This window comes from Heterocephalus glaber, unplaced genomic scaffold (assembly GCF_053883595.1).
Source record: "Heterocephalus glaber isolate CG9 unplaced genomic scaffold, H.glaber_assembly_v1.0 deba00000122, whole genome shotgun sequence".
Lineage (NCBI taxonomy): Eukaryota > Metazoa > Chordata > Mammalia > Rodentia > Bathyergidae > Heterocephalus > Heterocephalus glaber.
Genome location: NW_028258138.1, coordinates 3,572,414 through 3,600,312, shown reverse-complemented (window position 1 = coordinate 3,600,312; position 27,899 = coordinate 3,572,414). Strand labels below are relative to the sequence as shown.

Below are 27,899 nucleotides of genomic sequence, written 5' to 3'. Positions count from 1 at the left end.
TACAGTTTTTCTATGGCACAACTGTGCACGGCACGTTCCCAGAACCCTGAGATAGGCATTTGCTGTCTTCGCCAGGTGATGACATCGCCGTCCTGCTCTGCTGTCTCCAGTGCGTGGTGCCACTGACTGGGCCACACCTCCTCCCACAGGCACACAGGGCCCCCACGCACGGCACTGTTTCCTACTGACCCCTCATTTTTCTCTGCTGCCTGGAAACACAGCCAGGCACTCCTCTCCTTCTGATGAAAATCAACGCCAATGTCACGGAGGTGAAAACCACAGCAATCACAGGTCTGAGTTCTGGGATGCTCCCATCACCCCCAAGTCTGCAGCGGGAGCAGCCTGGCTGTGATGTGGAGCGATGTGCCGGCTGGCACCTGTGTGTGTCAGGAGCCTTTGCGATGTGGCTGCTGGAGCCCCGTGGAGCCCATGTGCACGTGAGGTCTGGATGGAGCCCTACTCTGTCCCTGCAAGGGGCTGGGGCCACACCTTGCCGTTCAGGGTCAGCCTCTGCAGTGTGCTGCACTTCGCTAGCCCCAAGTATAACCCACACTGAGGTGGGTGGCGTTCTCTTCTGCCTCTCCTTGAAACTCATGCTGGTGTTCCAGAACCCTGCATCCCCCGAGGGAGGAGGTGACAGAGAACTTGGCCCGGCCACCTCCCCGCACTGCCTGTCCAGGGGCTCGCGCCTGTGTCCCACACAGCAGTGTGGGCAGCTTTAGGAAGAGCTTCTCAGGCGGAGGGCAGACGGCAGCCAGCATGGCCAGGCCCACACGGAGCCCATGCGACTCACAAGTCCCACCAGTGCCACGTCCATGGCCCTGTCCTCGCCTCTCACTCCTCAGAGTGCCAGTCGGGGACGAGGAGAACTCAGACCAGATGCCCTGGTGAGATGGTTCATCGACAGTCATGCACATGGTCACTGGAGCCACCATCGGACACCAAGTCACATCAACAGGCACGCTGGAAACCGCACGCAACACGGCACGGAGGGCAAGAGGTCCCTCGCCACTTCGGGGGTGACAGCTGGGCGGACACGTCCACCTGGTTTAAGAGTCCTGGCTGCACCCGGTGCACACAGGGCACGAACTCCCATCCAGGGGCACTGGCCTCTGGATCGCACTCTCAGGCTTGTGCCCATCCTCAGAGCCAGAGCAGCATCGGGGACAGTCTCGGCTCCCTTCGAGAGGCTGGGCACAGAGCAGCATCGGGCTTGGGGGAGGCCCCGTCTGACCCCAGCAGTGCGGTACAGCTTGCTCCCGTGGGCCACGGCAGGCACTACCTGTGACATTATTTCTGTCCCCCAAGGCTCGGAGGCCACCTGGAACCACAGCCACCCACAGCCCACGCTCACTGCCACCCTGATGCTGACTCCAGACCAGACTGTGGGACACCCCGGGAGGGCAGTGACACCATACCAGGCCCGGTGCAGACCTGCCTCTCAGGTGCAGACCTCCAGCCCAGGGAGGGAGGCCGACCAGGGTCCTGGGGTCCCTCTCAGCACTTTGCTGGGTAGCGGGTGGGACCCCATCCTGGCCCTTTGGGGCTGAGCCCTCCACACTAGAGTTTAATCTCCCTAGATGATCCAAGCAGCCTGGAGGGCAGGGCGGGGCTGTCCCAGTCTCAGTGAGGCCTAGGGCTCACCTGAGGCCCTGCCAGGAGGGGTCCACACCCAATCCTGGTCAGAGCAATCAGACTCCTTGCCACCCCTCACCCTGACCTGGCTCCGCCTGCAGCCCTGGGGCAGGGAGGGAGAGGCACCCAGACAGAGTAGGCTTTGTCAGATAACAAGGGTCAGGAGGCCAAAGGATGAGCCCTGCCCCAAACTTTCAGCAGAGTCCAGCAGGGTGTGAGGTCATCATTTAAGAAGGAAACCCAGTGCAACTGGGGAGCCCGCCCTAGGGGAGGAGGGGAGGTGGGGCCCTGGACCAGAAAGAAACACAAACGGGAGCAATCGGCACCCTCTCTGGAGCTGCTCGCTCTGGCGCCCTCTCTGGACTCGCTCCAATGTCTATAAAAACACTCTAGCCTTGAGTGGGGAAGAGGAGCCCACAAATTAAACCCCCACAGCATTTTGGCCTGCTGGTACCTGTGCCTGGCATTTACACCCACGAGGGTGCTCAGTGAGTACACGCATGTACACACAGCAGCCACACACTCCCAGTGTGTGCACATATGCACACTGCATGGGCACACACTCATGCACACCACACACACACACACACACACACACACACACCCATGCTCCGCAGGCCAGCCCAATCGCCTGCATGGCGCCTCCTCCCCAGGCACAGGGGCTGAAGTGCAGCAAGAAGTCACCTGCAGCTGCGTGCCGGGATGAAGCTGTTCTCCATTGCCAAAGTACTTTTACACTTCCAAAAGCGAAGGTGGTCCCTTTCCAGGCTTCTAACCCTGGCCAGAACAATTAGGGAAAGTTCCTCCTAGTTGTTTAAACCATGCCCACAGCGCCAATAAGCACCAATGATCACCAAGCCCTTCGTCCCCCTGATCTGAAATGACACGGCAGCGCCCAGTTCCCACACTCAAAGCTGGGCCTGGGATTTGTCTGTGGATGCGGCATCTGTGGGAGCAGCCCACTGTGCAGGGTCTGCGTCTGGGCCCGTATGTGTGCCTTCTGGGGTTCCTGTGGCAGGAAACGGGGGTCACAGGCACAGGCCTCCTCCCTTCAGTGACAGTGGCAAGAAGCCTCCACAGGTCTGGTGCACTCCTGGACCTGTGCCCATGCCCACGTTCCAAGGATAATTTTTAAATTCACGAGCTATGATCCTTATAACTCAGAATCTCCCACCATCCAGCTGGAAGAAAAAGCTCCAGTTCTCAAGTTACTGACCAAAAGGAGCGAGGCTTGCAAGCCTGATGGGGAGTCAGACCCGGGACACGGGGTGCGGGACACACTCTCCAGGGCCCTGAGTTGCAGCATTTCCTGGCAAAGCTGTGGTCAGGGAACTGTCTGTGGGTTTTGTTGTCGCTGTTGTTTTGTGGTGCTGGGGATGGAACCCAGGGCCTCGCCTGTGCTGTCGACTACACTGCCCAGGTTCCTTACCTGACCCCAAGAGCTGGTGCAGGAGGCTGAGGACACCCGGCCTTGCTGTGTTCTGATGAGGGAGCAGAAAGCTGGCCCAGTGTGGGTGTGGCTGCACCCGGCACTGGGAGGGAGAGGAGTTCCGGGCGGGCCGGCTGCAGCATTCTGAACCAGCGACCCACCTGTGTCTACTCCAGGGACCCCTTCCCACTCCAGGGCCTCAGCTGGGCTTCTGCACAGGCTTTGTCACCTACAGTGACCTTTTAGCCAAAAAGAGAAATGTTTCCTGTGGCCAAAGATAAGGCTGGTTTCCAGACAGGAAAGAAGCCCACTGGGTTGGAATCATACATCTCTGGCTTCTGTCCACCCTCCACCGCCTCTGCCTGGACAGTGCCAGCAATCCTGCGACGGCCGCATCTCTACTCACACAAGTGTCCTCTACCACAGGCCTCAGCACCGGCTCTTTCCATATTTCACAGAGGACCTGGCGGGCGGACAAGCCTGCCAGCGACAAGCCAGTGCAAGTGGACGGGTTTTACAGGTGGACAGAGAGGACCTCACAGTGGGCACCTGTGCTCAGCCCCGGGGCCAGGCTAGGCCAGGCTGTGGACACAGGCACATAGAAAGGCAGTCACCGCTCCGGGTACAGGCAGCTCTGGGGACAGTGGAGGTGGGAGACGGGACAATCAGGAGCAGGTGCAGAGCCACCGGCCCTGGGGGCTGGCAGGTCTGGCCGAGCAGGGGAGTCACCAGATCCATCTATGCCATCGCATCCTCTTCCTCTCCCTCTGCACAACTGTCCCAAAGCCAGAGTTCCCTGATGGGGAGGCGGGAGGGCCAGGCGGTATTAGAGTGGCTTGCGCTGTACTGACCCCACCTGGACAAAGCACACTGGCGTCCACTTCACGGCCAGCAGCAGGAGTGACACAGGCACAGTTGGGCCGGGCTGGGCCTTCCACAGCAGGGGTCTGCACTCCAAGCCTGTTCCTTCCACCTTCACAGCCCAGGATGAGCACACACAGGGTTCTGCAGCACCCTGCAGGGGGTGCCGTGGGCCACCAGGGCCCCCCACAGGGCATGGACTGACGTCGTCTCCTTCTGTGGCTCAGCTGAGGGAGGCGACACTGGGAGCCTGGCCAGCATCAGGCACCCAAAATGACCAAAGAGAAACCTTCCAGAACTCATGCCCCATGCCTGACACTGACTCTGAAGATGCCACGCGACAGGCTTGTCACAGCTGTCTGTGGCTGGCTGCATTGGCGGGGCAGAGCCAGAGGTTACCAGGGGACAGCTTGCAAGGGCTTCGGCTCCCACACAGGCATCTGGAAACAGGAGACAGAAAGGCCAGACTCCGCCGGCAGGGGGCACTGGGCTGGGTGTCTCCGAGTGTCTCCCCTGGGACCTCTGGCAGGTCCTGAACATCTCCCCTCCCCGAGAAGGGTGTTCGAGTGAGCCCCTGACAGCGCTGCAGGTCCCAGGAAATGCCAGCGTGCCTGAAACTGAGCTGGCTCTTTCCCTTCCACCGCTGAGGCCTAGACTGTGGCAGGCCCCTTTCCAGGACGGCAACCCCAGGCTCTGACCCACCTCATTGAGCTGAGCTATGATCGCTGCCTTCGCAGACCATACAGAACACCTGTAAGGACTGCAGGTACTGCTTACTAGCACAGGGCTTCCAAGGTGTCCAATAATCCAGTGGGGTTATGGCTGTAAACGCCTCCTCTTCCCGAGGAGGGTGACTCACCTAGCTGCCAGGTAGTTAGAGGTAGGGCTGGTTTTGCACCTGCTTCCTCCTAACTCTGCAACCCTTCCTCCCACCTGCTGTGCTACCTGCCTCCTCCTTGACCAGGCATTTTGCTAAAAGGTATAAAACCTGGAATAATTTTGTTAAAGACAGTAAGAAAGAAAACATCTTAACTAAGCTCAGACATAGTTTAATTCATCCTAACCTCTTTTTATGATGTGTTAGATTTATTGCAAGGGCATTTTCTATAAAACCCAAGACACAGGTTCTACAGTCAGTGTGTGCAAATCCGAGAACAACATTCACGCGTGGCCAGGCTCCACACTAACACCTGTTCTGCGGCCGTCCCTGCCACAAGCAACCGTCACAGCAGTGGGTACATCACCCTTAATGCTCTGTCATAAAAAGCCAGCCACAAGGCTGAAATACACAGCCCCAATACAATCTCACATCCTCCTAAGATGACCTACATTAACCTCTCTCCTGAGGCAGGTTCTGGAATGTAATGTTGCTTACGGAGCTCTGCTTCGATGCTGGAAATTTCCACCCAGCTGCTCACAAATGTTGAAGCTTGAACACAAATAGTCTCGAAGATGTAAAACTCATCAGGCAGTGACCTAGAAGTTCTTAAAGGTCCTCCCAGGAGGAAGAAGGCTCCTACATGTCTGTGTAGCCTTCAGTCAGAGGTGTGTGTCAGCAGCACTGAAGTAACTAACTGTTGGTTTAGTCCTGATATTAGTCGGGAGTGTGAGCCCGGGAGAACAATTCCAGGAAGCCCGTGATGATCCTACTTTCGGGGAGCAGAGCACTCAAGCCCGGAGACTAGCACCCAAGTTGCCTCCCTGTTCCCAGCCCCACCATCTCCTTCCTGCACAGGAAAGGTGCGAAGACTTCCTGCAGGGTTTTTGCTGGGAAGGTCATCCACACTGAGCATTGTCATCAGCAATAGCCTGAGAACCCCTAATGAAGCCAAGGACACAAAAACCAATCCTTTAGCAAACCTGGAGCTCCAGCACTAAAGTGCATCAAGCACTACAGTGTGTGGCTGCTCCTAGGTGATGCCCACAGCACTCCCCGTGGGCTGCTGGAGCTGGCGCTCTTGTGAGCCCCATCTGCTCTGCAGAAACTGAGGCCCTGGGTCACTCAGTCAATGAGGAAGCCCAGACTCAGAAGCAGTGGCCTAACCCAGAACCCCACCCACCATCCTCGATGTCATGAGTGAGGCCTGTGGTTTAGGTGACTCAAGGAAGTAATCTCCAGAAACCACCTCCCTGACAGACAGGGCTCATGAGACCGAGCCAGCAAGGAAGGAGAGGTCACCACCTTCCACCTTCCCAAGACTCCTGCTCTCCTCTCTACTCTCCGAAGCTCTCTACTGGGACGAGGGGAGATCCCGTTACTCTGGGACTTCCTGCATCCCTCTCCACGCCAACTCTGGGCCAGGCCCCAGCTGGGCAGGAACCACAACACAGTCTGTAGAAGCTCAGAGAAGAAAGGCACAGTTCATACCCTGCATGCCATGATCCCAGGGCCACAGGAGTGTAGAGGGACCCAGGAAGGAGGCTCCTGGCCATGGAGGTCAGTGTGCATGAGGCAAGGCTTCCCCCCAGCCCAGGGAGGCGAGGGGGTCCCCACCAGAGGGCATCACACAGGCAAAGAACGCACAAATGCTGAGGAGAAGGTTCTCCTTCCCAACAGGCAGATGAGCCTGGCCAGGCCACAGGAGATGGATGAGGGGAAACAGGGATGGGAGAGGGGCAGGAAGGGCTCCGGAGCCAGCCAGCTGGCCTGGACACTTGGAAATTGAGCGTACAGTCTTATCCTGCTCAGAAATCCTCATAGGTGCTCAAGCACAGCACACTTTAGGAAGAGAGAAAGTGGCAAGATGATAGGAGGCATCCACACCTCTCTCCAAACCAGATATAAGTGGGAGAGGAGGAGAGAAGGGAGAAGGGTGCAGGGTTTGGCCCGGGGCCTGGGGCATGTTTATGCCAACTTGGGGCAGGAGAGGACAAGAAGCACCCAGGTAGAGGGCTCCCTGCTGACTCCATCCAGCACATGGTCGTTTTCTGGACAGATATGTATGTCTTTAGAAATTCCTAATGAGAACTCTGAGAACCTCTGAGAGCAAATGTAAGAGCCCCCGCCCCGGGCCCACCAGACGTCTGCACGTTCTCATGTTAACAATGTGCACCGCCTTCCCTTCCTGTTGCAAAGGGTTCACCCACTGCCCTCAAACCCCTAGGAAAGCACAAGCCAAGTTCCTGCATCACTCATTCAGCTTCAGCTGCAGCGCCAGGGGGTCACGCTTGGGAACTAGAACCCCATCAACTCTAATCACAAAACCAGACAGGCAAGCAAAGGGCGGAGACTCAGGACCGTGATCATCGGCCCCAAGGGGCTCCGTGCAGTGCTCAGGAAGACAAAGGGCTGAGTGAGGCCTATGAAGGAAGGTGTTCAACGTGCCACAAGGCACCTCAATTAAGCCCAAAGGAACTAGCCAGACGGGTGTCTAGAGAAGTCCTTGCTGTCCCCAGGGAGGGGACAAGGTGGCACCTCCTACTCCACACAGGTGGTCCCAGCAGTTTCGGATACTCAAAAGGAAACCATGCTGCTATTGCACTCGTGGGTGCACAAGGTGCACACAGACACACACTCACCGATGCCTCAGAAAACACACCCTGGCTCACCTGGTATTTGTCCCGTGCCCTCTGCCATGCCCAGCATGAAGTGACTCACGAGGAGCAGGGCAGCTGTCACCCTGCACATAACACTCCAGATTCCAGCCCGCCGGCTCAGAAGACCCACCCTTTGATTTCAAAGGGAAATTCCAGGGTACTGAGCCCACAGAGGGCCAGGGCTGGCTTCCTCCCCCACGCCCTGCCCATCCAAATCTCAGGGGCCCTGGGCTTATAGCTTTCCCCAACTGAAGGAAACACAAACAAGAGCCAGTAATGGGTCTCACACGGGGAAAGTGCAACCTGAGGGGACACGGTCTTTGACTTTAATATTTCTCTCTTTCTTCTTTCTTTGGTACCGGGGATCGAACTCAGAGCCTTGCACTTGCGAGGCAGGCAGCAGAACCACTGTGCTAAATCCCCGGTCCCTTGTCTGTGACTTTAAATAGAAGTCTGGGAGCTCAGGAAGTCTCCCACTCTGATCAAGGGACAAAGACACCGATGCCACGGAACACCAGCCATCTCCCTAGGCTGATCATCCTCACATCCGTGCCCACTTCCATGCCCGGGAAGTCTCCCAATTAAACTAAACTAGAAAACAAGCCCCGGCATCTAAACAATCATCAGCTAATCACTGCTCCATCCAGCAGATCCGTTTTAGCGTCTTCCTGCTGCAAGAGTTTTCGTACTTCCTGAGAGGCTTTTGGACGTGGGGTGGAGAGCTTGGGCACACACAGAGCAGGGACCTGTATCCCGCCCCAGTGAACCCCAATGCTGGCTGGGGCAGCCCCAATCAGGGAGGCTCAAACCCAGACCTGCGTCTGGAAAGGCTGAACATCCGGACCAGGGTCTCAGCGCAGCATCCTCTCCTCCCTTAGCAACAGAGCTGGGCGCGCTCGCAGCCAATCGTAGGGTTCCCAGCCGCGCGCCTCCGCTGAGGTTACTAGGGAGCATTGACCGAGAGTAACCTGAGCGCCGGCTGCGGCTGCGGCGGCAGATAGACGGCACTGCGCACGCGCAGCAATGCTCACCTGCCCCGCCCACTTGTTGAGGCGTCTCCTCCAGTGATTCACAATTCAGTTTCCTGGGATCCAGAAAAGCCCTAAGACAGCCTCCACCAAGCCTGCAGCCAGATCTATATCTGAGCAAGATGAAGCTGAGTCAGCAGGTGCCTCTGGTACGGCCCAGCCGGCCGGAGAAGCGAGGGCTTCTACTGGATACCCAAAGCTGCATCCAAGCGGCCAGTGCCTCCCTCTCCTCCTGGGAGTGTGCCCGGCGGCGACAAGTGAAGTGTCCCCTGGAATGGCGGCCTGCCCTCCCTTTGTGGGGGGCGAGCAGAGGACCCACGAAGCTGGCCGGGGGGGGGGGTTGCTGGGGACACAGCTCAGGGGCCGAAGCTGCCCCCTCCCCAAGCCCACCGGAGATTTTACAGGAAGTCCCTCCCCGGGAGGGTAGACGGGCCTTTGTCGCCTTCCCTGCCACCAGGGCCTGGCCTCTCTTTACCTCCTGGTCAGGGCAAACTTAGCTCCTTTTATGTGGGCCTGAGATGGGCAGGGATGAGTTCTCCACGGGGCTCACTGAGGGGAGAGGAGATAAACAGAAGTGTGAGCCTGAACCCCTGCTTGCCCCTTGTCCGCTGCAGGGGTCCCTCTGCCTGGCCTGGCCGGGGCTAAGAAGGCCACAGCCCTTCCCAGGGGCTCCTGAGGACTTCATGAGACAATGCCTAAAGCAAACAGCTTTCGCACGGTAAACACCAGCTATCTTTAGTTAAAAAACAAAAACTTCCCCCCAAAAAAGTGGGAGGGGAGAAATAACAACCGAGAAATCCCTTAAAACTCTGGCCAAAAGGTTCACTTTCAAGATCGCCAGGGTATCGGGTGAGGGACTTTTGGTGGGGGCACCCCCTGCCTTACAATGGTACAGAAAATGTGGCTCACATTCTGCCCTCCGTGAGCGCCAGCCTCACCAGCTCACAGACTTGGAGCAGGAGGCTTCTGCAGGGGACCCTGTCACTGCTCCACCCCCCATGCTGCCTCTCGACAGATTCTACCCCACTTATGCAACTGCCGCATGCTCCTACTTCCTCCTTCCGGCCGGCCTTGGGTTCTGGTGCACTGGGCTGTTGCTTTGCACTTGGTTGGGCTCCCCATGCCCCCAATTTGTGCACACATTTCAAGACCAGCATTACTTATGCTACAGAATTCCAGAAAGCAGAACTTGGACCAACTAAGGGACAGGCAAGCAATTTCTAAGCCTTGTGCGAATGAGCTGGCCTGCAGGAGGAAGTCTCAGTTCGGTGGCTGGAGGTGCTCAGACAGGCGGGCCTCTGTGGCCAGGGTGATGCAAGGAGCTCACTCCGTGGTGCAGAGGTCAGAGCAGGGAGACTCCAAGGCCCCTGACAGCTCCAAGATTCGGACTGTAAATATAGGCCTCAGCGGGACATAACCACAGCCTTGTGCTCACTGTGGCAGGCCTTACTCTTACTCGAATGTGCCTTGCAGAGCACAAAGGTGGCTATGACACACAGCTGACCTCCTGGGAAGTGAAACTGGGCTTCCGGTCAGGTGGGACGGTCGGGGCAGGTGCATCCGCTGGCTTACTGGACTCAAGATGGTGCCTGATTCCTTTCTCATGGCAAAACCGCTAACACCAGACATGATCGACTGAGCTTCCCTCTCCGAGGATGGACCACATCAGCACAAGTCCAGTGGCGGCTGTGCCTCATGACAAACCCCCAGGGTGTACACTGTGGTCTTCCTAAATATGTTTAATCTGACCCGTGTGGTCACTTTGCTCCTTGAATAAGCCAATCTGTTGATTCTGGAACTGAACTCCAAAGGAACAGGTGTGTGGTTACTAAACATTTTTCCCCTGCCAGTTTATAAACAAAGGAAATGGTCTCGTGTTCCACAAAACGTCGCCTGGGGTTATTTCTTGCAGCGGCAGATTAGGTTCTGGTTTAAAGGGAGGACTTTGGTTGGAAAATGTGAGGTTTTCAAGTTACAAGCCTGTGTGAGGTGCCAAAGGCGGGCAGGCAGGTACCTGCCACACGGAATGAGCCAGGCAAGAACGTCCTTGGAAGGGGAACAGTGCCACCAACGCCCACTGAGCCAAGCTGAGTCCCAAAAGGTCGCCCTGCAGCGGCCAGATGGCTGGAGAACAGGGCGCTGTCCGGAAGCGCCAAGGTGTTAGCATGCCCGAATAAAGACTGCCAGCCAGAGGGGACGGAGGAGAAGAGGCCAGGTCAGCAGCCCTGGGCGCTATCCAGCCCGAGGACACAATGCTTGGGAACTGTGCGCGTCCAGGTCACAGCTGCCCAGGGTCTGGTTCAGTGCGAGGCTTTCCAGGGAGAGGATGGGCTGCCAGAGGAGGGCCCCCAGGCCCCGGATGCTAAGACTCTCCTGGACCCGCAGACTCCCCTCCCATTCTCAGCTCTGCTCCAGGCCCTATTTGGGAGCCTCAAAGGCAGAGACCTCATCAGCGGAGAGAGGAGCCTGTCCATGTGTCCCCTGAGCCACCAAATCCTGAGAACCTCCAGACTGGCCCCAGTGGGTAAAAAGGGAGTTCTCTGGTCCCCCGAGTTCAAGGCACACAGGCCGCAGGGCTCCTTTGTAAATCCCTGGCCTCAAGCACGGAATCTCTGTAAGCAGACTCCGCAACTGCACTGCACTGAAAGTCAGCTCCAGCCTTAAATGAAGACAGAGGTGAGATGGACAACATTTCCTTCCAGACCCCAAAGAAAGCTGCCCGGGCATGACAGGTGCCATGAAGACAAGAACAGTGCCTTGATGTGAGGGGACCATACCCCCTGCCACCCAGGCAGCCCACCTTCTGCTCTGGAGCCCCACCGCCAGCCTCCCTGGACCCTCAGGCTGGATCAGGACGCCCAGCACTTGGTTGGAATCCAGGCCTGCTACTGAAATTCCTGAAAGGGATTCCCTAATGGCACACTGCACTCCTTTCAGCCCACCCGTGAGCAGACCCCTTCTGAAGTAGCTGTGGAAATTAAGAGAGAGCCAACCCTACTCTGAGAACGGTGTCCAAAAGCATTCTTTATAGCTTAGAAGCACACCAGTCCAGATCACCGGACCTGAGCTTCCTGGGGTGTTCAGCTCCTTCCTGGCCTCTGGGTTGCCAAGCAGGAGGTGGTGCTCCATCCCCACCCGGTGTGGCCACCTGAAGAAGAGGAAGGAAGGGGCCAGAAGCCCGGTGTGAGTGCTTTTCTTGTGCACCTGAACTCTCACTATGATAGGGAAACGTTTTAGATAACTTAATAGATTGAATATTAAAGTAGTTGTAGAAGCAAAATAAGTAATGTGTTCTTTTAAGATTTGCTTTTCCCATAACTCTCCTTGTTTAAGGTGAAGGTAATCTGATTCTTTAACCAGTAACTTCATTAACCTAACAAAGTTGCCATGCCAGGGTGAATTTATAATGTATATGGCCTATCTTGTGTCTGTGACTTGTAAATAGGAACTGGAATTGTATTTACACATCAAAGACCACTAGGGATGAGATAATGGCTAAAAAGGATATAAAAAGGGAAACGCTGCATGGATATTAACCAGACCGGTTTCAGGCATTCCTGCCCGCTCGTGAGTGTGTTCCATTGGAACCACCTACCCTGCTGCAGAGGACGCACGCCGTACCCAGGGCTCGCAGCTCAGAAGCAGGAAACTCACGAGTTTCCCTGCAGGTTCCTGACCCTGACCCGAAGTCCTGCAGGTCTGGGTTCGGTCTTGTCTTCCCCACTGCCACGACCTCAGGGACCTGGGGATCCATCTGCTGATCGCACCCACCACACCCAACACAACTCACCCCGTGTGAGTGAGGAGTCACTGCTGCCCACTCCACCACAGTGTGGGCCGTGCGGATTCCCCACTGGTCTTATGGACACAGTGCATACCTTACAGGGCTTACTGGGCTGCTTCCAGGAGCCACACTGGGGACGATCGAGGAGGGAGGAGGACTGAACCCGCTGTTCCCCTGCGTCCCTGACGCCACGATTCATGTGAAGGCACCCAAGTCAATATTGTTCCCAATCATCCGTCCAATCACCTCGAGCTACGTGAGTGGATTCCCGGAGGGAGGGTCATTACCGTACCAGCAGCCGGTGAGGCGGCCCTGGGGACTGCCATCTCCTCCCGAGAGCAGCTCCTCTCACAGTTCTGTTCTCTACTAGGAATCTATTATATGATCTAGTTTTTCCTCCAAAGACATCATTAATCATGCGGTAAAAATGTAACTACAATTGAAAGTACAAGATGTTTTGTTAAAGACCATGTTCAATGCTGGACGATCATCGAGCTGTGAGATGTTAAAAATCCTGGGCCTCAGCCTGGCGTGGTGCACGCCTGTCATTCCAGCACTCTGGGAGGCTGAGGCAGGAAGATGGTAAGTTCAAACCTGACCTGGGTGAGTCAGCAAGGCTCTGTCTCAAAATAAAAAAATATAAAAAGGCTGGGGACATGGCTCAGTGCAAAGGCCCTGGGTTCAATCCCAGTACTAAAAAAAAAAATAATAATAATAATAATAGGGCCTGGTACCTCCTTCTTAAAAACATTGCTATTGATGTCTCATCACTTCTCCAAGTGTGGTGGAGTCTCTTTTCTCTGTCTGCTTTCTTTAAAATGTTCGTGAAGATTTTAGAATGTTCTCATCACAAGCCCCCACCTGGCCTGGTGCTCCTTGCTCCAGGAGGAATTTTGTGAGAAGTCAGCCCCGGGTGCCACTGCCTGGTCCAGGGTCTTGGGAATGGGAAGGGACAGCAGGGCCCCGGGTTGGCTCTGACCTCGGGCAAAACCTTTCCTCTGGGCTCCCGTTTCTCTCACAGACTGCAGGGAGTCAGAGTAGGTGTGCCGGATGCTCCATTCCTCTTACACTTGGTGAGGCTCCCCTTGAATGACCATGACATTGACCCTCACTGATGGACAGCTCAGCCCATCAGATTGAGATTTAAAAGCTGAAAACAATCAGCCAGGTCCAGAGGGCAAAGCTAATCAGGTGCCACCGTGCAAGAAGCTGCCTGCACTGGAGGTCACCAGTGCGCTGAATTGCTGCCAATCTGAAATTGCCACTGTGGGGAGAGGGTGCACAGGGCGGAGGGGTGGGGCCTCCCAGCATAGCTCCCAGACCCTGCCTGCGAGGAACCGGGATGGTCACCAGCAAGAGAGGGACAGAGACGGGAAAGGAAGAACCCACGTGGGGATGGAGAAGAAGACAGACTCTGAGGGTAAGCAGGGACAGGATGGGGCCCCGAGGGACAGGCAGGGGGCATCAGTGTGTCCCGGGCCCAGAGAAGTCCTCCAGGGCAGCCTGACACCTGAGTCCATTTGTTTCTCCATACCTTCACACTGAGCTACAGCCTCACCCCTTTTCATTATTTATTGTGAAATGGTTTTGCTAAGTTGCCCAAGTTGGGCAACTTGAGATCCTCCTGGCTCGGCCTTCCAGAGTCAGGAAGGCATGCACCACCATGCCCCCCGTGGGTGCAGAATGAACACACACTTTATTGCTGGGGACCTCTGAGTGAGGAAATACAGCGCCCAGGTCAGTGCCCGCCCGACACCACACTGATGAGGGTGCTGGTGAGGACCACAGCGAGGAAGAAACTCTAGGGAAACACCAGGCCTCCCTGGCTGCGGCCTCAGCCACCGCCGAGCACTGGCGCATCCAGGAAGGGCCCTGCTGGGTTAAGCCAGGCACGGCTGCCGTCCCAGGCTGAGCAGTCACCTCTCGCTGGCTGACAAACCAACACTAAGCTCAGCGAGCAGCCAGTCTCGCCACCTGTGACTCACAGGAAATTCCCGTAGGGGCCGTTTCCGGTTCTTCCCAGCCGAGCACACCAAGGTTACTGCCAGGCAAGTGTCTGCCCATGGCCACCTGGCTGAGCCTCCAGGAGGCTGGAGCTGGGCAGCAGTGGTCCTTCCTCACCACAGAGCCATCGCTGTCATGGAGCACGGGGTAGACAAGGCACAACACTGGCCAACAAGCAGCCTGTGTGCTGGGCCTCGTGTGTGGCCCAGTCTCCCGCATGGAGACCACCTTCCTCTTGCAGGACATCCATCTGCATCCTGAGCCCTGTGGTAACATCCCTGAGGCCACACGTGGCAGGCACACAAGAGTGCTCCACACGTCACACAGGTTTGCCAGTTGATGTGAACACTGAGGCCCAAACATGATGAGGCCCCTGGTTTCCTGCTGCATTTTTCTTTAAAATCTTCCTTCAAGTTGAGAGGGAAAAGGCTAAGCGCCTATGTGGAATTCCAACAGGCTCAACAGAATGGGCCCAAACTCGAGGCCGGCATGGAATTTCTGTCCTAACAAAACAAGCTGGCACCCTCTGAAAATGCCCATATCGGATGACAGCTATATGATCCGGCTGGAGAGGGTACAGAACCTGCTCTGGTTGTGAAAACTCAAGACCGAATCCAAGCACTGGAGCTCACAGGTCCCAGGAGCTGTCTACAATTGTGCCTTCAGGCACGGCCCCAGCACTCATGCCAACAAGCCGGCTGGCTTGGCACCCAGAGGATGGGGAAACAAAACAGAGGTAAGAGGGGGAAGTGGAAAGAAAAGCAGAATCTTGGTTGGTCTTCAAAAAGACAGAAGGGTTGAGTCTAGACTGAAAAGCTGAGTCCTAAAAAAAAAAAAAAAAAATGACACTATTCCACCCCATGTATATCTCCAAGCTGATTTTGGTGACTCCATGGAAACCAGAGGCCACTTTGGCCATGTCTGCCCCCCCAGCAGCTCCCCTTGGAGATGGGCGACCTATGCATGCATGCAGGGTGGGGTGGTAGAGTAAAGGTCCAAGGAGGCAGCAGATCTAGCCAGAAAAAGAACCAGCGACCCAGGGAGGCAAGTATTCTCCTCACTTTCTAAGTTGAGTCTCGAAAGGTGGCTGAGAAACTAAAGTGCCAGTCTTCCGACCCCACCAGCCCATGTACAGGCTTTCCAGAGTCTTCCTCCCGATCCTTTCTCTTTATTCACATCAATCACTTTATAACAGTTTGGTTTTCTCTACAGCCCACCAGTACCACCCACCCAAGACTCCTTCCAAGACCCGAAAGAAATGCCGTTCTCAGAGAGGTCACTCCAGGGCCCCGCTGCCTTTCACACTTCAGACTCGGGAGGCAGCACCTGCATCTGTTTTGGTGTGAACAGCTGGAAATGCTCCATCTGAAAGGCTGACAGGAAGTAAAGCCCACAGCACCTGCCAAGGAGGACCCTCCCGGCAAGCACCAGATGCAGGTTTGCACTGCCACCACCCAGCGGCTGTGGGTTCTTTCTATAGGCGGGGCATCTAACCTCAAAGTGCTCCAAAATCTCACCTTTTTGACACTCACATGACTTCACAGGTAGAAATTTCCATACCTGACCTCGGGTACCAGGTCTCAGTTAAAACGGGTACTTTGTGTAAAATCACCTTTAGCCTACCCGTAAGGTGTGTGTGCTACACAGACTAACATGTTTACACTTGGGTCTCCCGCCCCCCAGATATCTTACTATGTATGTGCACTTATTCCCAAAGCTGCAAACATCCAAAATCCTGACACACTTCCGGTTCCCAGTGCTTACAAACAGAGATATTCAACCTGTTATCCTATCACAGGATTTTAGAGTCACTGTGCACTTTCGGATCACCTAAGCCAACCTAGTCATTTCACAGGTGAGAAAAGCCAGGAATAAAGCAACTGAATAAACTGGCAACAGCACTGGAAGAGAATCTCAGACCTCCAACTTCCGGCCCCAGATTTTTCCCAGCAGCCCGTGGCTTCTTTCTGGCCATCCACGCAGCCGCCTCCCCTACCTTTCTTCCTCCACCAGGGTCCTTCGGGAACTGAGTAGGACAGGTCCTTGAACTCGATGTTCACGGCCGCCCTCCGGGGCAAGGAGGAGAAGCGCTGGGCCTCGGTGAGACTGTTGTCCACTTTCTTCAGGTGTCCATTCAGCAGGTCCGTCTCTGCGTCGTCCACACTGCTGGAGACGACCTCGTCCACCGAGACGCACACGGACTTGGGCTCGGTCATCGTGGCCGAGTAACTGCTGGCATTCTAGAAAGACGAGGAGGAAGCAGCAAGGCGTATTACAGCGTGCACGGAAAAGGGCAACCAGACACTGATCATAGACTCAGGGTCACTGGTTAGGGAAAGCAACACTTCTTACACAGCCAGAGTGGCCCTGCAGCAGCACAGAGGTGGCTGCCTGCAGGAACTGTCATCGCTGTCACTTCTTCTTCTACAAAAAGATGCTTAGATAAAATGTTAAGCTGATCCACGGGTCTTACTCTGGAATCGTAAAATCTAATCACAAAACCATAACGAGTGAATCACCTATCTCAGTGGAAAATACTGACCACCATCAAAAGTTATTTACAGTTCACTCATAAAAAACCTCAGTAAAGACACACAAAGTGCCTAAGCAATCCAAGGCTGTAAAAGTTTTATTAAACTGAGCTACTGCAGTGCCTTCCTTGGGTAATCTTGTAACAACTTCGCAGGAGCAGCAGCAGCAGCATCTTCATATTGGTCTTCATATTTGGCTTTGAAATTTTCCAAATCACTCACAAGTCTGTGTCTTCATAATGGTGCCAAAGAGGTGGAAAGGCTCATATTTTTTTCACTATTATACAGAAAGGGAAACTGAGGGCCAGATAATTTAAAGAACCTGCTCCAAGGCAAGTGAGGAGCAGAAGCAATCCCCAAACTTGAGTGATCAAAACACATGTAGGGTTTAGTTCGCTGCATCACAAGGGTACTCAGCCCTTGTGGCCTGGCCAGAGCTTTCCGTTTTTCTCTTTTTACACAGTATCGGGGACGGGACCCAGTGCCTCTGCCACAGAGCTGCAGCCTGGCCTCTCGAACCGGCTTCCACGGCTTCCCCTGGGAGTGGGATAAACTGCAGCAGATGGGCCAAGAACCCAAGTACTCATGCAAATGCAGCGCTACGCCTTTCTAATGGCTTGGCAACCCCGGCCCGAGCCATACGCTCCAGGGATCTCGGAGCACGCAACACTGGGAGTGGAATATTATGCTGAACTCTTCCATCTCCTGAACTGAGTGAGCACATCCCAGGTGCCCGGGGACAGAAGGCCCGCCCCGCGGCACCATTATCTGTAAGTCTAACCATTTCTTTGGAGTTGCTTGCTATTTATCATTACTCTCTCTTTTTCTTATTTTATTTTTTTTGAGACAAGGGTTTCACTATGTAGTCCAGGCTGGCCTTGAACTCTCTATGTAGTCCCGGCTGACCTCCAATTCACAGTGATCCTCCTGCCTCAGCCTCCTGAGTGTTGAGATTACAGGCGTGTGCCACCACACCCAGCTCCTTACTATTTATCAAAAACCCAAGCAAAACCAGACTATGGACTGTCCATAAAATCCCCATAAACCCCAGCAACTTATGTGGCCATCCCTGAACATCAGCATGTACCCTTGAGCGCACAGAAGTGACTTTTGGAAGAGCTGGCAGTGGTTCCACCATGCTCTTTGAGGGTTCCAAATTCCATGTCTAAGCGTGGGGGCTCTGGAAATTTAAAACACAACTGAGCCGGCTGGGATATGTTGGCATGGGAATTCTGGGTCTCCTGGAGATGGAAAATGTCTCTGCATTTAAGAGAAAGACACACACACACACACACACACACACACACACACACACACACACACGCCTCAAAGGCATCTCCTACATCTAAAAGACTTCACCAAAGCAAAACTTAGTCAGTGGCCACAGCCCCATGTGGATGCACTGCTGCTGCTGCAGAAGGAAACTCCCCTTCAGCCTGGTGAGCCACAGCCCCACCCAGGCGCAGACGGCTTCAAACTCAACCTAAGCAGGTACACACCTCCCCAGACCAGTCCGGGGAAGGTCTGCGTCTGTCCTGGAGGGCTTGTGAGACTGGGGGACCCCAGCAGGGACCCTCTGTGTCTGCTCCAGGCCCCTCCATGCTGGGGCTCTGTCCTAGGTCACCCTGCTCCTTGGTGACAGGGCAGGAACACAGCGTCTTTGCAGGCCTTGGGACGTGCCCTCTACCCACCCTGCTTCGGCTTTGGGGCCACGGATTTATAGCCCACTGGACCCTAAAGCCTGAGAAGCACCAGGTCCTGGCTTTGGAGGTAGGGTGTCAAGAGCAGTATGGCAAGATGCTCAGTCCCAAGGCCATCCCGGCCGCCTGCTCGACTCAGAGGCGGAAAGGCAAAGTGCTGGCCCCAAACAGCAACGCCTGGCCAACCCGGGACCTCAGGGTGGGAGGTTCAGGAGGGCGAGGATCGGGGAGCGATCCAGCAACTCTTGCACCTCTCGGGTTCCAGCTGTGGTGGATCATCTATCCCTCCCCACTGGCACCCCGACAGGTACCTGGCCTCTGGGGGAGCCGGGGGGGCACCGGAAGCCAGGATGAACAGCAGCGCCCCAGCCAGCCAGCCGTGGTGGCAGATGCGACCCTCTCCCCCAGCCTCCTCTCTCCCAAGTCCATCTGGTCACTCTGGCACGCCCAGGGACAAAGAGCACCAGACAAAGCCAGGCAGCCAGGCAGGCATCCTCCAGCCTCTGCAAACTCAAGTTCAAGATTAGCCCACGGGTGAGAAAGGGTCACACACAACAGGTGAGGCAAGAGCCAGTGGGGGAAGGAGCACTCGGTGCAGAGCAGAGCCGGGGCTGCAGAAAGAAGGCTGGAGCACGGTGGCCTTGACCTGCACGCACTAACGGGGATGGAGGCACCATAAGCACACAGCTGGGTGACTAACCTGCTTCAGGGCTGAGACAGAGCAGCCAGAACCCGGAGCTCACAGTGTAAAGCATTACTGAAGGATGCCTGGGTGCCAGGTGACTGTAAACAATAGCGCCTATTGACTCAGCCTCACAACATGCCTGTTAAATCCAGCTTGTGTAGATTACGCCTCTGCCATCTCCACAGCTCTAACGGGTGGGTGTGGGTGCGGGAGGGAGGTGCCTGGGAGGGAGATGCCTGGCTCCAGGTTGGAGCTAGGGAAGGGCCCGGCCGGGGTCCAGCTCTGCGAGCCTTGGGCCAGTGTCACTTGGGCATTGCTCAGCTCTCTGCAGCAACGTGTGGGTGGCTCTGGGTCATGCGCCCCAGAAAAGGCCTCAGCACACTGCAGAGACCCTGCAGCCCCACTCCCCCGCAACCCCAGCCCACCCTCCTCCATGGCGTCCAGTGGCCTCACCCAATTAACAAAAATCACAAAAAAATGTGTGATGGGAGGCAGTGACCTGTCACTCCGAAATAGACCAGCTCTCTGGAAACAGCCTCGAACCGAGCTGCCGGCAATGTAGGTTACAGAGAGCTTTCCCTTAGCCTCCTGAGCTCATTACAAGTACAGCAACACCTAGTCCCTCCTGCTTTTCTCTCACCCGTGTTTCCTGATCTTTCCGAGGTGCTGCCTTTGATCCCTCCCAATGCACAGCCATTGCGAGCGCGAGGTGGGTGGTATATTAACAGCAGCTCACTCTGGAGGCTGCGCATGGAGGGGACCCCACCCTGAGCAAGCTCTCTTGGGTGCAGGGCAGAGTGTTGGGGAGTTCGGCTGGAACACGCGTAAGGAAAGCTGGTGGAGCCGAGAGGCTGTGAGACCCCTTCGCTGGGACAGAGTCCAGAAACTTTCTTCATGCATCATGGGGAAAGGGGGAAAGGGGAGGAGCTTATGCCAGCGCGAGGGTCTCTCTTCTGTCTGCTTCATGCTACCTGCTAAGGTGCCCACCTACACCGTGCCTCTGTGGCATCCTGGGCACACCAGAGGAAAACGTGCTGGGCCCATAATCTTCATGCCAACTGCTCACAGGAAAGTGACGAAGCTGTCACCCTGAGCTAAGTCCTCCGCGTTTGAGTGGCCTCTGGAAACTGCTTGCCCGAGCACCCGCCTGAGCCCAGGGACCCCAGCTGCTGTCCAGAATCCCCTGTCACTCTCTCATCACCACCACAGGACTCAGGGCAGGGAAGGATGGAGAAGCAGGGCCAGGGCTCCTGGGTGCTTGTCAGGGGCTCTCTGCATAGAATTTTTTTTATTTTTAAAACTTGTTTTTCTTTCTTTCTTTTTTTTTTTTTTTTGGTACCAGGGATCAAACTCAGGTCCTTGCACTTGCGCAGCAGACGGTGAAACCACTGAGCTAAATCCTCGGCCTGAAAACTTGTTTTTCTTTTATGCCTACAGCACTACTATTTCCAACTGGTCTCCTATGGTAGTTCCAGCCAGGCCTGACCCTGTTTAGCTTGAGGGGCAGAGTTTTGGGTGGCATGTCCATAGAAAGACACACTCCCAATTCAAAACAAAAGAAAACAAACAAGCAAACAAACACTACATTTTCCAGAAGGGAAATGATTCTCAAGCAAAACAAGTTTCCGTGAAAAAACAGCCCAGCAAATTAGCATCTCCAAGTGAGAAGAAAACACACATGCTCTGGGTCTGTATGAACCCGTAAGATAACATTCTAAAACGAGTACAAAGAATCTGTATCTTGAAAACATTCCACTTCGTTCATCCACATCTACCCGCCAGGTCTGCAGCCCCCAAAAGGTCCTGAGTTACCCTGGGCTTTAAAGACCCACAACCGCCTCTGCCTGTAAAAGACACCAATAATCTTTTGGTGGTGGTGGTGGTGGTGGTGGTGGTGCCGGGGATCGAACTCGGGACCTTGAGTTTGCTAGGCAGGCGGTGGAACCACTGAGCTAAACCCCCAGCCCTGACACTAACAATCTTAATTTCCCACCGCCAGCATAATGCAGAAATCCAAAGTAAACGAACAAGTGCAACTGTTACCCAAACATTCAACTAGATAAAAGCAAATGTCATCAGGTGGGGATTGGCTTTTCCAATTATTTTTTTCATTGCCTCTTGTGTGTAGGAAGCTAGGGAGCAAGCCCAGAAATGGGAGGTGGTGATGGTGGTGGGGTCCTCGGCCAGCTCGCCCCAACCCCTACCAACTGCCTCTGCCCCATTCTCTCGGTTTACACCGAGTCATTACATAATGAGCTGGCGCGGCCGGTATGTTCTACAGTAACCTGTTTGGAATCACAGGATGCAGTCGTCAGGGAGCGCATGCGCACAAAGCCGGCTACTTTTTTCCCTTCCCCGAGCTCAAGGCAAGAGGTAACTGTCGGTCAAATCCTGCTGAGCCCTGCTGACTTCAAATACAGGATGCTAAAAATGAAATAAAGGGAGGCGCGTGGTGCTCTGCGCCTTGGGCTGACAGCGTATGGGAAGGAGCCGCAGGATAGTAACACACGGAGAGATGGAGCACAGGGTGCTCGGGGTGGGACACCAAGGACCTGCTGCTTACACTCGGCGCAGACACGCAGGGCGCCGGGAAAGGCGCGGTGGGCGCGGGTGGCTGGTGGTTCCTGTGTTTTAAATCTTCTGGCTGAGAGTCAACGCGAGCCGCAACGCCTGGCCGGCCCTGAACAGCACTTGCGCCGCCGATCACAGCGGTGAAGGTGCCCGCGCCGGGTCCTCTTCTCTTGGAGCTGGGACCCTCGCCGCTGTCCGGCGCGAGGTGCGCGCCCCTGTGCCCGCCCGGTCTCGCCAGCGCGCAGAGGCCGAGGGGTTCCGGGCTGCCCGCCGCGCCTCCGGGACTCCGCCGCCCCCTCCACGAGCCGCTGTCCCCGGGGAGCGGCTCCTCTTTTTGTCCTCCCCCCGCCCCCGTGCGCAGCGCTTCCTGGAGTGCAGAAGCCCCTCTCCCCGAGCGCCCCGCCGCGGGGGAGTGGGGGATCCGCGCCCTTCCCTGGGGCCCAGGCCGCGGCTGCTCGCTAGCGCGCTCCGGTCCGGGACCCCACGCCCCCTCGGAGACTGAGCCCTCTGTCCACTTGTGGGGCGGCTCGCTGCCCGGCACCCGCTCCTGGCCCCTCGGCGTCCCGGCGTCCCCGGCCTGGGCAGGGAGCACCCCGAGGCGCAGGGGGTCGGGGCGAGGGGCGCTCAGAGCCGGGCACTCACAGGTCAGCACCCCGAGGCAGGACGCGGGCGTGCGCACAGGGCGGGCGGTCTCCGCGCCTCCTGCTCTCCCTAGAAAGAACCCAGGCCGGGCCGGAAGGAGGCGTCACTCACCGCGGCTGTGCCGACCGAGAAGGCGGCCATCAGACAGGCCATGCCCCGGCGGCGGTGGCGGGGACAGGCTGGGGACGAGCTGGGGACGAGGCTGCGCTCTCCGGCTCCGCCGCGATCCCGCCGGCTGCCTCCGGACCCCGCCCGCGGCCCGCCCCGCGCACCGCCCCGCCCCGCGCCCCGATTGGCCCGCGACTCCTGCGGGAGGTGCAGGTGCGCGTGCTCTTGTTTTGTTCGAGAGGGAGCGCCGGTGCGTGCCCTCTGCCCACGCCACCTGGGACGGGCTCGGCCGGCCGAGCTCAGCTTCCCAGCCTGGGGCGCTGCTGGATGGGGCAGGAGGAGCCCTCAGGGAGAGAGGCAGGGGGCAAAGGGCTTCTTTTCTTTTTGGTCCTTCTTGGGCGCCTCTGTGCCGGGAATAAACTCCAGGACTGAGAAGAGGTGAGCGCCCTAACGCCGCCCCCTACTGCTCGGGGCAAGGCGACCCACACCAAGCCAGGCCCTCACACCAGGTGTGACGGGAACTCCCCTCTCTTTGAACACACTCATCCCATGGTCCTCGCCACTTCCTGCAGCGGCTCTGGAGTCCTTTTTCCCGAGCGTCCTTAGCTGCACTGTCCTGGCTGCCTTGATGTCCTGAATCGATTCAAAACGTTTTCCTACCATGGCCATTTTGACTTTGGGGAAGAACCGGAAGTCACACGGTGCCAGATCAGATGAATAAGGTGGATGAGGACACAGCATCGTGTTTTTAGAAGCTGCCTTTCTGCTGGGTGGCGCTCAGCAGCGGCTGTACCAGTATTTTTGATCACATCTCATAAAGATGATCAGGAAAGAGGACTCCAGAGCTGCTTCAGAAAGTGGCAAGGACTCTGGGATAGTATGTTCTAAGGGAGGGGGAGAATTTTGGAGTTTTGGTGTGTGTGTGTGTTTTGTTTTGGTTTTTTTGGTATCGGGGATTGAACTCAGGACCTTGTGCTTTCAAGGCAGGTGGCAGAACCACTGAGCTAAATCCCCGGCTCTTGGAGGGGAGAATTTTGAGAGAGATCCATGGCAATGTGTCTTTTATTGTAAGAAATATTTTAAATTTAAACGTCCGCGTGTTTTTCCACCACCTCTTGCACATTCTAAGCTGCTGTGCACCCAGTGCTCACTAAGGTGGCAAGGGGCAAGCTGGTTGCCATCCCCTCCTCCCCAGTAAAGGAAAAGCTGTTAGTTGCAGGTGGAGATGTTTTCTGTGCCAGCCCCACAGCTGCATAAGGAATGACACTGAGCACCTCTCCTCTGGGCCCAGACCGCAATATCAGATGGCCTGGCATCTGCTACAGCCCTCATTATATACAAGTGTGCCATTTCCAATAACCATGGCGACAGGCCCTTCTTAAGCGCTGACCTCAGTGCCAATCCTTTTGTTTGGTTGTTTACATGTTGGGAGCAAACCCAGGAATGTTTCCTGCGGCCTGCAGGGTACCTGGGCCACCCTCCTTGCCACGCCTCCGTGGCCTCTGTCTTTCTCCTGCCCTAGGAAGGAGGCTGGCACCCGCAGGATGGTGACCAACTGAGTTCCCACTCCCACTCCAACGAGGGAAAGCAGGTGATTGCGAGTCTTAGGAAGAGAAAGGCTGGCTATTGTCTCAAAGGCTTCGCTGCAGGAGGAGTCCACCCATCTCCTTTGCCCATTGTCTGTGACATGGACGCAGAAGAAAGAATCTGTATGTGACCAGGGCGCGCAGGGTGACATGGGGGTCTTTGGCTGTAGGCGTCCATCTCCTGTCCAGTATCTGCTCTCCGTCTCCCAGAAATGTGTCTAGAATTTCCTTCTGTTGTCCTCCTCCTCACTCCTGCTAGTTCTCTGCCATGACTCGTGCACGATGGATCAATGCCCCACACAAGCCTGGTCGACTGGCTTCAGCCACCAAGTCCCCCAGCCATCCTGGCCACAGTGGTCAGTCAGGAACCAGAGGGGCAAGCGGGTGCCCGCTGGGTGGCTGAGGATCCCCAGAGGACAGTGAGGCCACTGAGCAACCAGAAGGGGAGACAGCCATGCCCAGAGTCCTCGCTGGTGTGGCTCAGGTTGCTGGGTTTCCTGTTTCCGGCCACTGACAGCCTCTCTTGTCCATTGTACATTGGGCATCTCCCAGGATGGCCATTCCACCACCTGTGGCCCGTGGGCATCACCAAACTCAGGGCCTTGCTGATGCCATCCCTCTAGTCCCCAGTGAGGGAAGGAGTGACACTTGTACCGGGACTCCTGGTGTGAGCGACAGAACAGCCCCTCTTGGCGGAGTTAAGGGGAACAGCTTGCCATCAGTAACAGAAAGGCTCGAGCCATGTGGTTTTGGGGCTGCCAGGGACTTGTGCTGGGAGCTCAGCCCCTTCCCTCTTGCCTCTCCCCAGCTCCGGGCTTCCCATCCTGGACTATACCCCATGTGGCTTTCCCAGCACCTCCCAGCTCAATCCTAAGGCTACCACCCAGACACCCTGCCCAGGGGTCCTGAGCCATGCAGACCTGGCCCGGGCCCCATGGAGAAGCTGGAGGGTTAGCCCTGGTGGAACCCCTGGAAGGCCAGGGCATGGGGCTTCCCAAGGCCATTTCAGCACGGGACTGGCCAGTCCAGCCCCACCCCCAAAGGAGTTTCATGACCAAGAGTGGCCAGGCTGGGCTTGAGGACTTCCAGTGGGAAACCATGTCCTGCCTCAACAGGAAAACCATTCTGTCAGGAAGTGCAATCTTCCCTTGGTATCCCTGGGGCAGTGGTTCCTAAAAAGTCCAAACTTCGCTTGAGCAGGTCCCCTACGCAAAGTGAACTTACTCAATCCCCTCCTACAGGTTAAATACCTACCACAGTGCAAACGCCATGGAAAACTGAGCGTATGCTGTTGTGTAGGGAGTAGTGGCAAGGAAAGAGTCTGTACATGTTCAACATGGGCACATTTTAAAGATATTTCTGACCCAACTTTGCTTGAATCCACAGATCCAGAGGGCTGATGACTGCTGTCACCATTAGCAAGATCTCCCTGGGTCTGATCGGCCTCCTTGTCACCCTGCCTGCTCTGTGTCCCTCAGTGACACAGTCAGTCAGCTCCTCTAAGGCACAGGAGGCCCTAGCTAGATGATGAAGGCACAGAAGTTCTCTCCCAGCCTCCCTGCTGTGCCCAGACATCCTCAGTCCTGCAGCAAGGCTTCCAGGGACATGCCTTTCCATCCCACTCCCCTTCTCTGGATGATGAGTGCCAGTTTCTCTGGGTCCCAAGTGACATTTGGTGTCTACCACAGAACCCCTGTTCAGTGTTCAGATCAGATGGAGCAGGCCGGGACAGCCCACTGCCTGGTTCTGGACTCTATGCTGTCAGTGAGGCCCTGTTAGCTTTGATGTGGGATTGTGGGCACTGCAGCTGGCTTGCACTGGGAGGTGAGGCCTGGTTGGAAGACACAGGTCACTGGGGGCATGGCCTGGAAGGACCCTTTGCTTTCTGCTTCCTGTCCACCATGCTGTGAGCAGCTCTCCTTGCACTGCACCTGGAGTTGGGCCTGTCCAGAAGGTGAGCTGAGCTGCTGGAGTGATGAGAGCAGCTGCAGGACAGGCGTCTTCCCTTCGCACAAAGACTCCCGGCATGGACCTCCCCTGGAGCTCAGCCACTGTGGTGCTGGTGCCAGGATATGCTGGGTACGGTAGTGTGGGGCCCCGCCTCCTGTGCTCAGCTGGCCACAGGGACGGGAGCCAAAGCACAGCCTTGCCGGGCTGAGCAGGGCTGCCCACGTACTGGAGACCATCCTGCCTCAGCCTGGGGCTCTGTGTGGACAGGGAGCAGGCCAGAGGTGGGGGGCCGTGAGCCTCTTGCCCTCAGACTCCCGCCCTGTGGGGGTCCACCCTGGGGACCTCTCTTGCACTGAGTCCCCAAGCCGCCTCATCCAATGCCCGGTCTCTTGTGGCTTGGGAGCGGGCAGCATCCTGCCGATGGACACCAGCTCCTGCGGGTAGGCGTGGTCATCTGCAGCTGGAGCCCAGGCCCAGACGGCGCCAGGGGGAGGATCCTGTCTTGGTGCCCCAGCTACTGAGTACCTGAGCCAAGGATCCACTCCAGGCCGTCTGGCCCCTCCCTGGCAGATGCTGGAGCATGTGCGCTGGCCAGCGTGGACATTGCCCACAAGGTGGACGTGGGTCTTCCTGTCCTGTCCACTCTGTGTCCCCAAATTCTCTATGCATCATGGGATGGCCGGCGCCACCTTCCTTCCTGGACACATCTCCACCTCACAGAGGAAACCAAAATCTGAAGGACTCTGGTCCCTCTGGCCCCCGACTGCATGGGCTGCTGCCATGGCAACGGGGGTGAGGCACTTTAGGGGCTCTCCTGTCCCAGACCCTCAACCCCAGACTGGGGGGTGTGGATAGGTGCTGTGTCCCCCTCGCTGGCCACACCCCTGGGCGCTGGGGTCCGTGATGAGCAGAATCTGATGTGCCTGCGTCACGCCCAGAGAGGGGCCCAGCTCGGGAACAGGCTTCCAGAGGCTGTGACGGGCGAACCAAAGTGAGTCGCAAGGAGTGGGGTGCGGAGGAGAAGCGCTCAGAAGGCTGAGCTGGAAGGTGAGGGGTTGCGGGATGTTTTCAGGAAAAGAAAACTGCAAGTAAATATTTCACAGACTAAATTAGGAAGAGGCGAGCTCAGTATGCAAACAGACTGTTTCTGTTTCCCTCCACTGACAGAGAACCCAGAATGGCTGGGGGACACTGAGGCGGTGGTTTTCCCGAGGACGGCAGTGGGAGGCCAGCTGGCCGCGGGGCCACCTTCGCAGTCGGGGACTGGGACCAGTGTCTCGTAGATAGACACGGAACGCTATCCGGGGCCTGCTTGCCACACGTGGTCAGGGCCTCTTGTCACCCAGGAAAGGACCCATATGAAATGATTGGTACCCCCAGGCCCTTGTGCCCACTTTCTTCAGATGAGAGTCCCTCCCTGACCCTGAGCACCCTCACCCCCGAAGCCAGGGGTTTTCCCGCATTGCTGGTGTCCTGCAGGAGATCACAAGCCCAGGGGCCCCTGAGCTCCAGGGGACTCACCTGAACCCTCAGAGTGAGAAGCCTTCTTTCCCTTTTGGGGTGGAGCAGCCAAATACAAGGTGTGATCGAAAAGTACAGTGAGCATTTAAAATTTTAAAAATATAACAGTAAAAGATGTATTCCCGTGAATCCCCCTCAAAATCCTCCCTCTCCCTTTGAACACACTATCCCATCATTCTGGCCACTTTCTGTAGCAGCTCTGGAGTCCTCTTCCAGAGTCTCTTCACAAGGTGTGATCAAATATACTGTGACTGCTGCTGCCGAGCACCATCCAAGGGAAAGGCAGCTCATAAAAACAGGACGCTGTGTCCTCATCCACCTTATTCA

The 27,899-nt window shown here is 56.3% G+C and overlaps 1 protein-coding gene across 9 annotated transcripts in view; it reads right to left on the bottom strand.

The window, feature by feature from the left end:
• Window positions 1–22,674, bottom strand: part of Abcg1 (ATP binding cassette subfamily G member 1) — a 51,625-nt gene extending 28,951 nt beyond the window's left edge. For 3 of the 9 annotated variants that reach the window (XM_021256334.2, XM_021256335.2, XM_004842445.3), the window contains exons 1-2: window positions 22,519–22,674; window positions 16,275–16,518 (exon numbers count right to left, since the gene is read on the bottom strand). In XM_021256334.2, coding sequence (XP_021111993.2) covers window positions 16,275–16,518; window positions 22,519–22,560 — 286 coding nt within the window. In that variant the 5' untranslated portion in view covers window positions 22,561–22,674. Of the gene's footprint in view, window positions 1–7,474; window positions 7,673–16,274; window positions 16,519–21,757; window positions 22,030–22,518 lie in introns of those variants that run through there. The other 6 variants (XM_004842446.3, XM_087211420.1, XM_087211421.1 and 3 more) reach the window with 6 other exon arrangements.
• Window positions 22,675–27,899: the final 5,225 nt, after the last annotated feature.